Here is a 16356-nt window from a genome sequence, read left to right on the forward strand (position 1 = left end):
AACCTGCCCCTGAAAGACAAAAATTTTGCTGAGACAAGTGCCAGTGTGAACAGCATGTTGTCAGCAGGAGCACTTTCCTGCAGACAAAGCTAACCCTGCTCATTGGGGTGGAAGTTTTTTGTTGGCAGGAGAGCCAACAAACAGCGGCTGCGTTGCACGACTTTTAGCGGCATGGCTGTAGTGACACACTAAAAGTTGTGTAGTATAGACCAAGCCCTGGATGCTGCTTTCATGACCTGTTCCTGATCCTTGCCTATGGTCTCTGAATCTGGTTCCAACCCTTGACACGACTCTCTAACTTCAGCTCTAACCCCAACCCTCGACCTGACTCTCTGTCTCCAGCTCTGACCCTTGGCCCGACTTCCAACTCCGACTCCTGCTCTAATCACCAGACCCAGTCACCTCCGTCTCGGCCCCAGCACACAGAGAGAGTAAGTGACTTGGCCAAGGCTGCACAGGGAGTCTATTGCAGAGCAGGCAACTCACCCTGGCCATAGCCCCATCACTTTTTACCAGCCATAAGCCCGAGCTACAGGAGGGAAGGGGTGGGGAGGAGCAAGCAGGGGTGGGGCTCAGCGGAAAAAGGGGCATGATGGTAGGAGTTTAGGGGGAAGGGGCAGTGCAAGGAGGTGGGGCCACGGTTTGGGTGCTGGTGGCCCCCGCACTTTTAGGGACCTTCCACTGCCCCAAATCTCCGCAGTTCTGGTACAGAGCGCAAAGCATACTGTCATCCTGCTCCCCTCCCCCTCTCTCACCCTGTTGCACTTGAACCACTTGGGTTCAAAGGGGGAACCAATTAACGAGGGGAGTTTTAGTCCTATCCTCCCCTCCCCCTATACACACTAAACTAGTTATTTTCTTTCCATTAGCAACAAACGTATTCCCCCACCTCCCTTCCAGCACAGGCTGTGAGTGGGCGGAGCACTGATGAAGAATCAGTCGCATACTCCCTGCATCTGAAAAGGATAACTCCTGAATGGGTGGGTGACAACACTTCCTGAGCGTGTTTCTTATCTCTAACCCTGCATTTCCAGAGCATGAAGGCACAGTTTCCATACTCTCACCCTTCAGAAGGAAGGCAGGGCTAAAATGGCTGTGTCTTGGATGGGGGACCAGGAGCTAGCTACTCATTAGGATCATTTTTAAAAGGCCAGATCCTGAGAGGTTCTGAGTAATGCAACACACACTGAAGTCCAGGGATATTGCAGAGCTGAGGATTGGCCCCTAAAAGCCATGCCTGAAGAGCGAACTTACAGCATAGGGAGAGGTGAGCCAGTTTAGAATAATAAAGACCACCAGCCACCAATTTTTGGTGCTTCAGGAAAAGAGGGTATTTTTCCAGTTTTGAACCTTAAGTGCTAAAATATCCCAAGAAGGCCTCTTCTCCTAGTAAGTGCACTGGCTCCAGCCAGCACTGGAAGGAAAAGCATCAGAAATGCATGAGGAAGTGTGTTCCCACAAGAATTCCAGGTCTGTGCTATTCAGGTGCTTACATCAGAGTGCAGCCCGTTTGGAAAGCTTTGGATCAGCATCCACATTAAAGACAGGTCTAAGTGGTGAAGTATTGAACCGGATTTCAAACATCCCAAAATTCAGAGGGAGGAAGGGAGACTGTTTCGGGTCCAAGGGTTCTGGTTCAGAACCTTTCTAGAGGTAGCAGCCAGCTGCAAAATATGGATATGGATCTGGGCTTGGATTATGCAGTCCTCTGCTTCTTGGGGAGCATTTGGCCGAGGAGAAATGGGGTGGGTCAGGGCATTCCCAGTCAAAACTTTTGGATGCTCATTTGACGTGAACCCAAATCGCTGAGTCACTTCTCACAGACACCAGGATTCACTCCCTCAAAATCAGTGGATATTTACACTGTATAAATGAGAGGCAAATCAGGGCCAGAAATTTTTGAGATTCACCTCACTGGTGAAGCAGGAAACGCAGGAAGAACATAAGAACGGCCATACTGGGTCAGACCAAAGGTCCATCCAGCCCAGTATCCTGTCTACTAGCAGTAACCAATGCCAGGTGCCCCAGAGGGAGTGAACCTAACAGGTAATGATCAAGTGATCTCTCTCCTGCCATCCATCTCCACCCTCTGACAGACAGACAGCCTAGGGACACCATTCCTTATCCATCCTGGCTAATAGCCATTAATGGACTCAACCTCCATGAACTTATCGAGTTCTCTTTTAAATCCTATTATAGTCCTAGCCTTCACAACTTCCTCAGGCAAGGAGTTCCACAGGTTGACTGTGTGCTGAGTGAAGAAGAACTTCCTTTTATTTGTTTTAAACCTGCTACCCATTAATTTCATTTGCTGGCCCCTAGTTCTTATATTATGGGAACAAGTAAATATCTTTTTCTTATTCACTTTCTCCACACCACTCATGATTTTATATACCTCTATCATATCCCTCCCTTAGTCTCCTCTGTTCCAAGCTGAAAAGTCCTAGCCTCTTTAATCTCTCCTCATATTGTGACCCGTTCCAAACCCCTAATCATTTTAGTTGCCCTTTTCTGAACCTTTTCTAATGCCAGTATATCTTTTCTGAGATGAGGGGACCACGTCTGTATGCAGTATTCAAGTTGTGGGCATACCATGGATTTATATAAGGGCAATAAGATATTCTCCATCTTATTCTCTATCCCTTTTTTAATGATTCCTGACATCCCATTTGCTTTTTTGATTGTCGCTGCACACTGCGTGGACGTCTTCAGAGAACTATCCACAATGACTCCAACATCTTTCTCCTGATTAGTTGTAGCTAAATTAGCCCCCATCATATTTGTATTTATAGTGGGGGTTATTTTTTTCCAATGTGCATTACTTTACATTTATCCACATTAAATTTCATTTGCCATTTTGTTGCCCAATCTCTTAGTTTTGTAAGATCTTTTTGAAGTTCTCCGCAGTCTTCTTTGGTCTTAACTATCTTGAGCACTTTAGTATCATCTGCAAACTTTGCCACCTTGCTGTTTACCCTTTTCTCCAGATCATTTATGAATAGGTTGAATAGGATTAGTCCTAGGTCTGACCCTTTGGGAACACCAGTAGTTAGCCCTCTCCGTTTATTCCTACCCTTTGTTCCCTGTCTTTTAACCAGTTCTCAGTCCATGAAAGGATCTTCCCTCTTACCCCATGATAACTTAATTTACGTAAGAGCCTTTGCTGAGGGACCTTGTCAAAGGCTTTCTGGAAATCTAAGTATATTATGTCCACTGGTTCCCCCTTGTCCACATGTTTGTTGACCCCCTCAAAGAACTGTAACAGATTAGTAAGACATGACCTCCCTTTACAGAAACCATGTCGACTTTTGCCCAACAATTCATATTCTTCTATGTGTCTGACAATTTTATTCTTTAGTATTGTTTCAACTAATTTCCCCGGTACTGATGTTAGACTTACCGGTCTGTAATTGCCAGGATCACCTCTAGAGCCTTTCTTAAATATTGGCGGTACAATAGCTGATTTAAAGGACAGGTTACAAACCATAGTTAATAGTTCCGCAATTTCACATTTGAGTGCTTTCAGAACTTTTGGGTGAATGCCATCTGGTCCCGGTGACTTGTTACTGTTAAGTTTCCCAATTAATTCCAAAACCTCCTCACTTCAATCTCAATTCCTCAGATTTGTCACCTACAAAAGATGGCTCAGGTTTGGGAATCTCCCTAACACCCTCAGCTGTGAAGACTGAAGCAGAGAATTCATTTAGTTTCTCTGCGATGACTTAATCGTCTTTAAGTGCTCCTTTTGTATCTCGATCATCCAGGGGCCCCACTGGTTGTTGTAGCAGGCTTAAAAAACATTTTGTTGTTAGCTTTTGAGTTTTTGGCTAGTTGTTCTTCAAACTCCTTTTTGGCTTTTCTTATTGCATTTTTACATTTAATTTGGCAGTGTTCATGCTCCTTTCTGTTTACCTCACTAGGATTTGACTTCTACTTTTTAAAAGATGCCTTTTTATCTCTCACTGCTTCTTTTACATGGTGGTTAAGCCACGGTGGCTCTTCTTTAGTTCTTTTACTGTGTTTTTTAATTTGGGATATACATTTAAGCTGAGCCTCTATTATGGTGTATTTGAAAAGAGTCCATGCAGCTTGCAGGGCTTTATTTCAGTTGATGAAGGGCTCTGAGAACTTCTGCTGAGAGAGACACTATGCGTAAAACTTTCCAAAGCACTTGAATGACTTAGGAGCTGAAGTCCCATTTACTTTCAATCAGACTTAAGTCATTTTTGAAAATGAGATTTCGTTGCCAAAGTCATTTAAGTGCTTTTGCAAGTTTCACCCTGCATAAATGTAACTTGTTGTTAAACTATGTTTATCAATGATGTAGCTTTAGAGGGTGAGTAGTTAACAGTTAGTGGAGGTGCCATTTATTTATGCAGAAGTTTATTTTTATCACAATATGGACCAAGTACAGTTTTCAAGTAGGTGAGCACAGAGCTCCCATTGATACACTTGGCTTCTATTGAGTTTACAATCAGAAGGCAATGTGGCCCTAAATGGACCTGATCTGAAGACCACTGAAGTTAGTGGGAGCCTTTCCAATGACTGCAGTGGGATTTGGATCAGATCCATTTCAATTAGACTCTCAGGATCTTGGGAGCTAACTGATTTTCTCTCTTTCAGCAGCGGAATGCCAGGATCAAGTTTGAATATGATGGAGAGAAAAGGTGCGTTCCTGACCCGTTCCTGCATTTCCCTTGGCGCAGGGGGGAAAGGGCCCTTGCTTTCCCTCACCTGCAAATGTAACTCCCATTGTAAGCAATGAGAGCTTGGCATGGGAGAGGCCTGTGAATTCAGCCATAAGTATTTCTTGGGACTAGTGCACAGGCAAATTGGTTCTAACTGTGATTCATTAAATGCCACTCACCAGTAGCTCTATTCTCAAACCGGTGAACTTAGCTGGACTTCAGGCCTCCCACATGAGTTTGTTCTTTGATTAGTAGCCTGTGACATTTACTTGAGATAACCAGGTTCTGGGCATGGGTCCCATAATAACAGAGCTGTCATTTGAAGGCAGCCTGCCCTCCCTGCTTGACATTGATGTGGAAGGCTCTCAGCTTGTTGGAGGGTCCAGTGACCGTGGCAGAGCAGGACACTTCGGAGAGTCAGGATCTCTCAGGCTGAGATGCATGATAACTAGTGCACTATGAGTAGGGCTCTGTGTCTGTCACGGAGGTCGTGGAAGTCACAGATTCCATGACTTTCTGCAACTTCAGTGACTTCTGCAGTGGCCAGTGTGGCTGACCCCAGGGCCGCCCAAGCAGATAACCCCGGGGACAGCCACACCAGCCATTGCTGGAGCGGCTCTGCAGCCAGCCACTCGGGCGGCCCTGCAGCCAGCCACACCGGCCACTGCTCGGGCAGTGTGGCTGGCTCTGGGGACTGCCCGAGCAGCAGTCCCTGTGGCAGCCAGAGCAGCCGCTGCTCCAGTGGTCCCCAGCAATGGCCCCCTGGGGCGACCCCCACAACAGCATTCCCCCTCCCCACAGGTACCCCCTCAGCAGCACGCCCTCTGACCCCAGATTTAGTCAGGGGTGTTCAAAGAAACACCACTAGATCACAAAGAAAACTGGACAATGCCCCGTGGGTGGCACCTTTGCTAAATCTAGGTGATGTGCTGCTGGGCTAGATCCTGCCGGTTTTAGCACCCGTACACCATGGAGAGGGCAGAGGGTCTAGGCTGCTGCTGGAAGCCTCCGAAGGATCTTGGTGGGGTCAGCCAGAATTCTTTCTGGGCAGCACAGACAGCTTGCACCACATTAGCAAAGAGCAGGGTCTGTGCTCCCCAGCCACCTGTAGCTGTTCTGTGGGAGGGAAGGGAAGCTACTTGTGGGTTCACTGCCATGAACTACTCCATGCTTATTGATCACTGTTATTTATTAACATGGCACTTATGGCATAAGAATACAGGTCCTTGCTCCAAAACGTTGGCCAATACCATGGCACCCATATACCCACATGACACCTGTGCTGTTCATTTTCTGTATGTACGTACAGGATTCTCCAGTTTCCAAGACCAGTCAAATTCAAAGAAGTGCTACAGAAAGTCATGGATGCTTTTGGACAGATGATGGATTTGCACTATGCAAACAATGAGGTACTAAGCTGTTTGTGTTTACAGCCTGGCAGTGTCCCAGTTTCAGACTTAAACAGTGGTTTATTCCTAATCCTCTAATTTGGGGACAGAACATACGGATGGGGAAGAGGACAATCCTTCCTGATGTTTTCTGTCCTACTTAGCGTGCAATAGGTCTTTGTTACGACCCTGACTGAACTGTGTCTAGACACCGAAACAGGGAGCAGTTGCTAACTTGGCTCTCTCAGAGCGACTTTAGTACAGGTATGGGATGGTGGGTGAAGCCCCAGAACAAACGGTCCACCCCCTCAGATGCGGGAGGGTCCACAAAACACAGAACTTGACTGACTGACAGCTTTGGAGAATTAAGCCCTCTGCTTATCTACAGGACGGGTACAGCACAATTGGCAGCAGTACAGCCTTCTCTGCCAACGCGCTTGGTCCGATAGGGGCAGCTGTAGGAGTGGTTGGTTCACTGAATCCCAGGGGCCACTGCTGCGGCTGCCAACAAACATTATTTGTATGTAACGTATTAACCAAGGCTGCCAGTTCATACCCGCTTTTTTCGAGGCTGCAATGTGGGGTTCTCACTAGGAACTGGGCTGAAGCCACTATACTAGTTTCATATGCTCCGCTGAAGGGGGCCTCAGATGGGATTGATGTGAGGTCATTGCTGATCTGGGCTGACTTGAACCCACGCCCTGACAGCTAAAGTGATAGGGAAGCTTGTACTTTCACCCCTTGTGCTGCCCTCGTTCAGTGGCTAAGTGTACCCTAATGCCCTCCAGTGCCAGCACGGAATTCATTTTAATGTAGCATCCCAGTTCCAAGCCATGTTAGCTTAGCATTTGAACTGAACGCTCTCCCCGTATGTTTCTGTGGCAGACGCAGTGGCCCCATGCAAGCTTCAGCACGCTCATCCTCAGCCATCAGTGTGTGGAGTCATGGATTTCTAAGGACTGAAGGAACGGACCCCGTGCTTAATTTGTTACTAAAGCGATGCCGGGGCTCAAACAATTTTTTTTTTTTTTTACTTTCATAACTGATGCGGCAAGCCCCAGAGGTGCCAGGGCTACGAACCGCCAAGCCTAGAGGTGCAGGGGCTCAGCCTTTGAAAGCATTGGCACAAATTAAGCCTTGCGTGTACCAGGATGAGGCTCTGTGTTTGTCACTGAGGTCGCGGACGTCACAGATTAGGTGACTTTCCATGACCGCCGTGACTTTGGCGGCGGCCAATGTGGCTGACCCCAGGGCTGCCCAAGCGGCTGGCTCCGGGTCCAGCTGCTCAGATGGCCCTGGGGACAGCCACACCGGCCACTTCTGGAGTGGCCCCGCAGCTGGAGCAGGCCCAGAGCCAGTTGCACTGGCCGCTGCTCAGGTGGTCCCAGGCAGCTGGCCCCGGGGACCATCCGAGAAGTGACCTGTGCAGCTGGCTCTGGGGACTGCCTGAGCAGCGGTCCTGGGGGCGGTCGGAGCTACTGGACCAAGCCCACTCCCCAGCAGCGGCCCTCAGGGTGCCCCCAGTAGTGTTTCTCTCCCCCCAAGATTTAGGAATGGGTATTTTTAGTAGAAGTCACGGACAGGTCACAGGGTGTGATTTTTTTTGTTTATTGCACGTGACCTGTCCATGACTTCTACTAAAAATACCTGTGACTAAATCATAGGCTTAACCATGGTCATCTTGTCATCTACAATCCTGCGAACCAGGGCATTATTTACATACCACTGCATACCGTGATTTGTGGGGTCCTACCAAGAGCTCAGAAGGGGCAGGCTATGAGTTGTCTTCCTATCTGGTCCCTCTGTTGAAGGCAGAATCAGACCGTGGGGTTGATCATACAGCCTCAGACACTGGTGGTTTGTGCTTATGGCAAAGTCTGCCCTGCTTGTATAGTGGAGCTGGTCAGAGTTTTTGTTCAAAACTTAATTTTGATGAAAAATTGCCTTTTAGTTAATAAAAAATCTGTGGGAAATGACCAATTTCAATGAAAGTTTTCAGGATTCTGTTGGAAAAACTTTCGCCGTTTCCAGTTTTTTGACAAAACCCCAAAAACTTGTGAAGAAAAAGTTGACCTAAAAGCTTTTTGTTTTCATGGAAACTTTCTGCAAGACTATCAAAAACAACCAGCTCTACTAGACAGTCTGGTTCATATCCCATTGGCTTGAAATGGAAAGCAAAAGAAACCCACGGCCTGCTTGCTCATGTATAAAACAATCATTAGGGGCCTTAATTAAAGTACAAATGAAAAACACATTTCCTCCTTTTTTTTGCAGAGTGGGGTTGGACCAACAAATAGAAACCCCCCATCGTTTAGAGCCATGTCTTTGAAGGGATTTCTGCCAGGATTCTATTTGCATAGGCACAGTTTTACATACATAAATGACTTGCATATGTGTTTTCTGTGGTCAGATAACAGAACAGACTTGTGCAGAACCCATTTGAACTTGCCATGCCACTTGGGTTTTGCAAGTGCAAATCCTGCAAGCGATGCTGCTGCTATTGCTCATCATAAATGTCTAACACTACGGCAGAATTGGCCCTCTAGGCTGTAGCTTTGACTGTAGCCAGAAATGTTACACATTTTCTAATCTTGGGTATTCTCTGATAGTCCCTGCTGGAAAAACCCTGCATGGAATTCTCTGGGAGTGAGTCACTTCATTCCAGGTTTCTTTCCAGTGAAAGATTCTTCCAACAAGAACAAATCGAAGTTTATGTAATATACTGTACCCTCTGCTAGGGAATGCTTGCCTGTGCATTTGCAGAGCACCTAGCACGATCCTGAGTAGGCCACAGGGTGCTGCTGTTTTAGAACCAATAAATAATTATAAGCATAAGAATGGGCTTAAATTTTTTTTCTTTCCGTAAATAGTCTCTGTGTCTGAGAATCTGCACCTATTGATATACAGGGCATTAGGCATCCGAGAACATTATCATGGAAATAGTACAAACCAATGAAACAGAACTTACAGAAAGGCAACTTGCGTGTCCATGGCATACTGTATTTGGGCTAATAGTTTATTCTGGACCAAATTCTGTTCTCGATTACACCAGTGTAAATCTAGAGTAACTCCGCTCCATTGAGAGCAGCCTTTGGCCTTTTCTTCATACGCAGACAGAACCTTGCCTTTATTATATGTTGTTAGTATTTAATGTTTGTATTGTGGTAGCATCTAAAGGCCAAAAACAGGTTGGCCTTTTATGGTGCTAAGCACTGTACAAACACATAGTAAATGACAAGACATAATAGACACATGAGACAAGCAGGCTGCTTTGGAGATATGTATCCCTTTGAAAGGCCTGTGGACACAGGAACAATGAAATCAATTGAATTGCGCTGGGAGTGCTGCAGATGCATCAGAGGGGTTGGCCCAATGCATGCAGAGTGGTGTGGGGATCTAACGTCATGTCGGGGCTGATCCCAATGTAGTGCTACGGGGTGTTGTGTTACTAGAAATGCCATCGGTCAGATGAGATGCAGAAGCCACATCTGTGGCCATTGACTGGCACTTTTTGCCAGGGTAGGGACGTTATCCTGGTTGAACTCTGACATGGATGAGACCATTCTGTCTGAGTTCCTCCTGTGGTTTCAGCTGGATGCAGTAGTCTGTCCTCATCTGAGCTGTGACATATCTGAGCATTGTTAAACAGCTGCTTCAGTCCTCACTGGAGGTGGCCGCATTTCACCTGGGTTCTGTTCCTGGCTCTGCCACTGTCCTGTTGTGTGACTTTGGGCAAATTGCTTCACCTCGCTGTGCCACTGTTTCCACTTTGATCCCCTTTTGTATGTCTCCTCAATTTAAATCGGGGCAAGGACTGTCTGTCCCCATGTGTGTGCACTGCACTTTGCACAACAGGGTCCCAAGGTTCTACTGTAGTATAAATAATACGTGAATAGTCTCACCCTTTTTCATTTATTTTTTTAGATCTGTGTAAGCTGCAATGGATTGGCCAGTAGCTCCCACAGTAGAAAATGAGGCATGCCATCCACAAGTGTAGAAGGGAGGACTTGCAAGCTCGCAAACGTCACTCAGCGACGTTTCCCTCTCTTTCCTACCTGTCATCGTAATTACTCAGTTTATAGACAGAAGAAGCAAAGCTGTAGCTCAGTTGTGGAGTGTGCAACCTGCCAATTAGTGCCTAGGCTGTGTGCGTGTGTGTGTGTGTGTGGCTATATTTAGTGTCTAGTAGAACCCTGTTCCCAGAATCTATGTATACAGCAGCCTGGATGCCAGATGGAGCAAAATCCACTTGCCAGACGTGGGTGATCGGTAAAGCCAAACTAAATACTGCATTCCCTCTGTTCCAGAGGAGGGCAATTTCAGCTTGATGCTTTTGGCGTCCCCAGGCTGGTCTGTGAATGGATTAATGATGTGGTAGTGGAAGGAGACACGGTGACCTACAGAACATTTTGTTCAAAGCAGCGGCCGAGGGAATGCAGTTTGGAAAATATGTGAGGAGCTGGGTGAAGCGGGGGTTGTGGAATTACCCAATGGTTTCAGGGCCAAATTCCGCTTCTGGAGGAAACCAGGGGGAGTGTAAGGACGGAAGGTTGCCCTGTGCATTTTGCAATGAGGTAGCCTCAAGTGTCATAAAGCAGAAGTTAAACGTGAGGCAGATTCTGCTCCTAGCTACACAGCTGCATTGAAGTCAGCAAACCTGCATGCACCCACAACTGAGAGCAGGATTTGGCTTTATTATAATCAGTGTTTTGGGATTACAAGAGACTATAGATATCTTTTCCACTGGACACACATGCAGAATTCCCATTGACTTCAGTGAGGTTAAGCAATGTATTGGATCGATCTAGCCATCCCAGCTAGAATCTGTAAGGAATGATGGTCCAGGGGTTAGGTCACAAGCCTGGAATGTGGAAGATCTGGGCTCGGTTCCTTGCTCTAAAGTCTATCACAAACTTCCTGTGTGACCTTGGGCAAGTCATTTAGGCCTAGATTTTGAATGGGAATTAGATGCCTAAATACCTCTAAAAATCTGGCTCTTAGCGTCTCTCTGATTCACGTCCCCATCTGTACTATGGTAACGAGGGCCATATAAGTACCTAAGATAGATAATTACGTAGCAAAGCTGTGGTTCTTGGCCTCTTGCTGCAACTCTAGCAGTTTCTCATACTGAGATCTTAGCTGTATTGGCCAGTGCCTACAGCTTCCCATTCCCCAGTGTGTGCCCTAGCACCTTTATCTCGGACTGCACACACTCAGGCACACAATCCGTAATGTATTTACCTGTGGGCCAGACCCCAAGGCAACAGGACATAAGGCTGGGGGAAGCAGATGTTTAGCTTTGGTCCAGGGTAACAGAAAGGGGCACTAACCAGGCACCTTTGAAATGCAGCTACTTTAGGGGTTGGAGTGTAGCAGCTGACCTGCACAGCATGACACGCCACATAGCAATGTGAGAGAGCAGAAATATTGGTTAAAGACACCAGGGTAAAATCAGGCTCCTACCAAAAAAAAACAAACAAACATGGGACTTTTACCTGTGTCACACAGACAGGGCTTTGTCTTTCCCACAGCAAACTCAGTGGGTTTGCTTCAGCTGAAAGGCTAAATGGAGCCCACTGGGAGTTGAACCCGTGGCTCTGGTGGGGAGAGGTATTTTAGTAATTCAAATGTAGAAGCTAGGCCTTGTCTACACGTGGGATTTGTCCTGATCCCATTTGTGCCCAGCTGCAAGGCTAGCTGCACCAGTGCAAACTCTTAGTGTGCACAGGCTAGGATGATATAAACTCAGTTTGTATCTGTGCAGTTTATACCTGCTTGAGACCAGAGTAAACTGTGTTGATGCAAATCGCAGCTTATATTGGCTGTGCCTGTATACATGTGGGGTTTGTACTGATGCAGCTACTTTGGCATCACTGATGAAAAATTGCCCAGTGTAGATAAGGCCTTAGGTCACTAAGACTGAGCAGCATCCACCCATAGCTTTGTCCCCATGAGCAGCCCAAGCTCTGTAGCTGGTTAGCGTATGCACAGTTGACTTGAAGATGAGTATCAGAAGCATGTGGGGGTCCAACGACTCATAGAGAAGGGGAGTCAGGAAGATCACCCCCAACAGCCAGGGGTCTCTGTAATGCTAGCAGTTTGGAGCCACTGATGACTGGTAAGCTTTTTTCTTAGCTCTCTGGTCTTCTCACTGGCTGGATCATTGATGCCGCTTTCAGGCGTTCTTTGTGGGCATTGTTGTAATTTTATCCTGTTCCTCCATGGATGATATCTTGGAAGAAGAGGTTAAAGCCCCTGAATGCTCAGGGGTGCTTGAGTTTTGTTTTCCATCCATACTCTCCATTCCCTCCCAAGCCTTCTGTGAGCGGTGTGAAGTTTCTGCTTTCTTTGTTTACCCACTTTGTGACTCTGCCGTGCTGTGGGTGTTCGTTCAATCCCTTCCAGCTCCTGATCCCACTGAAATCCCAGGAAGACTTGGACCGAGCGGTGGAGCACTTGGACCTTAGCCCTTCTCTGAAGAGCCTGAGGGTGTTTGTGAAGGCTCCAAGGAAAGCAAATGTGAGCCCTTTAGCTTTGTTCTTTTGTCTGCAGAGTGAGTCGCGCTGTTATTTTATAGGGGGGAATGGAAAGGAGAAACGCTGTCCTAGGGGTGTCTGCTCGTAGCTGTCTGAGTTGGCACTAGACCATCTTCCGCTTGTACACCTCTGCTCTGAAATCCGCCCTGTTGGCAGCTCGGTGTAAATGCTGTTGCCGGCACAGCTGTTGAATTTAATTTAGTGCTTTCTGCGAGGCAGGATTGGCCACTATGGCAATAGGTGCCTTATAGATTCCTGAGAGAGACGGCAAGTGTATATCCTGTGAGAGGACATCCACACCGTGCATCTTCCAGGGGACTCCTGTGTGGCCCAGAGGGATGTGTTTGTGGCAGGCCATTTATCCTGCGAGCGGACCCTGGGATAGCAGTGTCGCTCTATGGTCATACAGGGCCAGATTGTCATGGCCATTGCATGGGTTTTCAGAGAGAGCAAAATAAATTCTCTCCCAACCTTACGTACCCTGCACATCAGCCAGGGCAATTGCAGCCTCTGCACTTGGGACAGAAATGGGACTGTTCCCTCTGTGTGATCCAGGATGGCACCCCGAAGGCAGGGTGAGGAGCAGGTGCTCCATCCTACCGGATACTGCCGACTGCACAGTCCCCCTGCACACCAGGCTGCTCAGGTGTGCAGCAGCCCTCCCTGGGGCAGGGTGGCTCTATACTTCTCCCTACACTGAACCTACGCACTCTGGGTGTACTTCCGAGGAGAACGGTCTGGCTCTCTAGGTGTGTGCAGGTGCATCCTGCCAAAGCATGTGCTGTGCTGCCCTAAGCATGTTCTCTGTGCATTATGTCCAGGGGCAGCTATGCAGTCATAGGACACGCTGCATTTCATAAAGGGCCTGATCCTGTGGCAGGTGCTGATTGCTCTCAGCTCCCATTGACTTGGAGGGCACCTGAGAGTGCTCTGTAGCTTTTGCAAGTACTCAAACCTTGCTGGATAGAAACCATAAAAAGGGAATTCAGCGGAGATTTGAACTGGGTCTGTGAAGTCCTAAGCTAAGCACCCTAGCCATTGGACCTTCCTTCCTCATATCATTCCTGGGCACCTCCTGCTGGCCAGCCCAGAGACGCGCATGACTGCAGGAGCATTGCAGCTTCAGAAGTCGCTGCTGGTAGGCCAGGGCAGCTGAGTCAGAGAGGGAGACAGGTGCACTCCAATGTGGAACAGAGTTGGCCAATGGCTTGTACTCCAGCACCTTCTGGGAGTACTGAGAAGAAAACATAATATATAATTGTACATACTCAGATCTAACTGCATGTCAGGGCCATGGATTTCTGGAGCAGTCTACGTATTTTACCAAAAAGCCTCACCAGCACGGTGTTGTTAAAGCACCATATTGCCCAGATGTGGCAGTTACCACCTTACTCACTGGGTATACTGTTCCCCTTTCCATTACCCCTTTGTCTGTCAGTTTTCCTTTCACGGCCCAGTCCTGCAACTGGATCGAGATGGATGGGCCCTTACACTGCACAGAGTTTCATTAAAATCCATGGTGTTTGCAGGGGTCTGGATCTGACTGAAGGATTGGGGCCTGAGACAAGGGCGCTTGGAGCCTTCCCAAAAGTGGGGAGGTCGGGAGTCCCTTCTCCCCAAAGCCCCTCCTCTTCCCCTGGAGGCCCCACCCCGGCCAAGCCAGAGCAGGGCTGGGGAGCCCCACACACACGCTGCCTGAGGTGAGGGTGGGCCGAAAGCAGCCCCCTGCCTATGTCCCTGCCCCCAGAGTCTTGTGTCGTCCCCCCCGAGGGCAGGTGGAGTGACCCCCCCGCCCCCGGCCATCATTTGGTAACGAGAAAACATAATGATAGTCACCAAATGTCATTTTCATGGGAATGTCTGGAAAGGTACAAACCCCTGCCCTAGAGTGTAACAGCTTCCTTTGCTTCGCAGTTCCTCCAGCCCAACAACAGTAAGCAGCATGAGATGAGAATATCCAAGTCCATGGGTGACATCATGGGGTCCCTGTATAAAGACGCTGAAAGGACGCGGAAGTATTCAACAGGTGAGTGAAATGCGATGCGCTCAGGTTCGCTGCACACCAGTGCTGGTTCTTTGCAGGCTGGCCATACCCGACCCCATCCCTGTGGTTCATTCTTGTCTCCTGACACCTTTACATCTGGCCAGCGCACTGAAGGCTCAGTGTGGCTAGTGTCTGGGTCTTGGCCCAGAGGAAAGGTTGTTCCCGCTGAGCTCACATGCTCGTTGCTGGCTTGCCTGGATCCAAGAGAAGCGCTGTCAGTTATCTTCCTTAAGAGCCAGGGTTAAGTGCAGAGGTTCCTGGTCTCAGACTTGAAGGGAAAACGTGTCTAGTTGTAGAGGATTCAAATGAATTCAGTGCTGCTGAGTTTGATCAAGGCTTGGGACAGTGCAGAACCCGAGGAAGCCAGATCCTCTCAAACCTTTGCATAAATTGTTCTCTCCCATTTTCTTTACTTTTGCCTTCTGCTCCACTCTCTTCTGTCAGCAAGAAGGAAATAACATGGCTGAGTGAACTGGGATTCGGCAGCTCCTGTGTTCTAATCCCAGCTCTGCCCCGGGAGGAAACCAATAATTCTTTTCTCACGTCTTCTGGCTTCAGTGCAGTCGCTCCAGATTTTCACCAGTGTGAGAGGAGAATCTGTGTCCTTTTGTTACTCTGGATGTGCCTCTGAACCTCTCTTGTTCCACGTGGTAAAAGAGGATTCCTGGTACGGTACTTACCCCCATGGAGTGTTGTGAGAATGAATGTGTGTGAAGTGCTACTCAAATGAAACAGAACATCCTTTACACTCCAAAGTGCTAGTCTTCAGCCAGTGCTGAGGTCCTACTCCCTCTGAACACTAGGCCCTGATGCTTCTGGCCCTCAGTCCACATGTGCAGTGCCTACTGGGCCCGGTTTCTGTTCCTGGCTCTGCCACAGACTTGTGTAGCCTTGGGCAAGTCTCTTCATCTCTTTCTACCTTGGTTTCTGTCTGTGAAATGACTCCTCTTTTTAAGTACTTTGAGATCGTTGGTGAAAAGTGGCATTGTTAGACTCCTCTTGATGGTTAATAAGAAAATTTATGGAAAATCTGGTAGGATTTAATAGAGGATGGTATACTTTGTATAGATCTATTAAACCACCACAGAGAATTTTATACCAGGAATATAATTCTCTATTACATTCTATAGGCTGTCTTAAAATTCTGTGCAGAGAAGAGCATTCTCCACTACATTCTATGGGTTACTTTATAATATAATTTCTAGAGAGCCATATTGGTTTCATCCAAATGATTATTTAATATGTATAGAAGTAGTGCCAGAATCCCAGTCTGGATCAGGGCCCCACTGTGCTAGGACCCCACCCCCCTGCTCCAGAGAACTTGCAATATTATGAGCTAAAGGATTTTACCATTGCAACAAAGGGATTTCTTTTCCTGTGGATTTACCATTTCTCACTCACGTGGTATGTGCTGTCAGACAATATAGGCTGCAGCTTGTTGAAATATTGCACAGTGATTTATTTGAGCTGTTCTCCTATATTGGGTCAAATTCCACCCCGGGACAGCCATGCACAATGCCTGTGGAAGTCAAGGGAGCCGTGTGTGCATATACAAGATCTGTATTTGGCTGTGTTATGTTTATTTGCCAAGGTTCTTTTAGCTCACGCTGCTCTTGAGTGTTTGCCCAAAGCTTGGCAGAGTCTCTGGATGAATCTGAATGAAACACATGTGTTAATACATGTTATTGCACAAAGCCTCA

General features: G+C 47.6%; 1 protein-coding gene across 6 annotated transcripts in view; it reads left to right on the forward strand.

The window, feature by feature from the left end:
• Positions 1–16356, forward strand: part of LOC140907834 (mitogen-activated protein kinase kinase kinase 3) — a 121858-nt gene that overhangs the window by 71553 nt on the left and 33949 nt on the right. For 4 of the 6 annotated variants that reach the window (XM_073334711.2, XM_073334719.2, XM_078851860.1 and 1 more), the window contains 4 exons: positions 4624–4667; positions 5998–6097; positions 12482–12595; positions 14527–14638. In XM_073334711.2, the coding sequence (XP_073190812.1) occupies positions 4624–4667; positions 5998–6097; positions 12482–12595; positions 14527–14638 (370 nt within the window). The remainder of the gene's footprint in view (positions 1–4623; positions 4668–5997; positions 6098–12481; positions 12596–14526; positions 14639–16356) is intronic. The other 2 variants (XM_073334714.2, XM_073334720.2) reach the window with 2 other exon arrangements.

The sequence above is a fragment of the Lepidochelys kempii genome, chromosome 2 (genome assembly GCF_965140285.1).
Source record: "Lepidochelys kempii isolate rLepKem1 chromosome 2, rLepKem1.hap1, whole genome shotgun sequence".
Taxonomy (NCBI): domain Eukaryota; kingdom Metazoa; phylum Chordata; order Testudines; family Cheloniidae; genus Lepidochelys; species Lepidochelys kempii.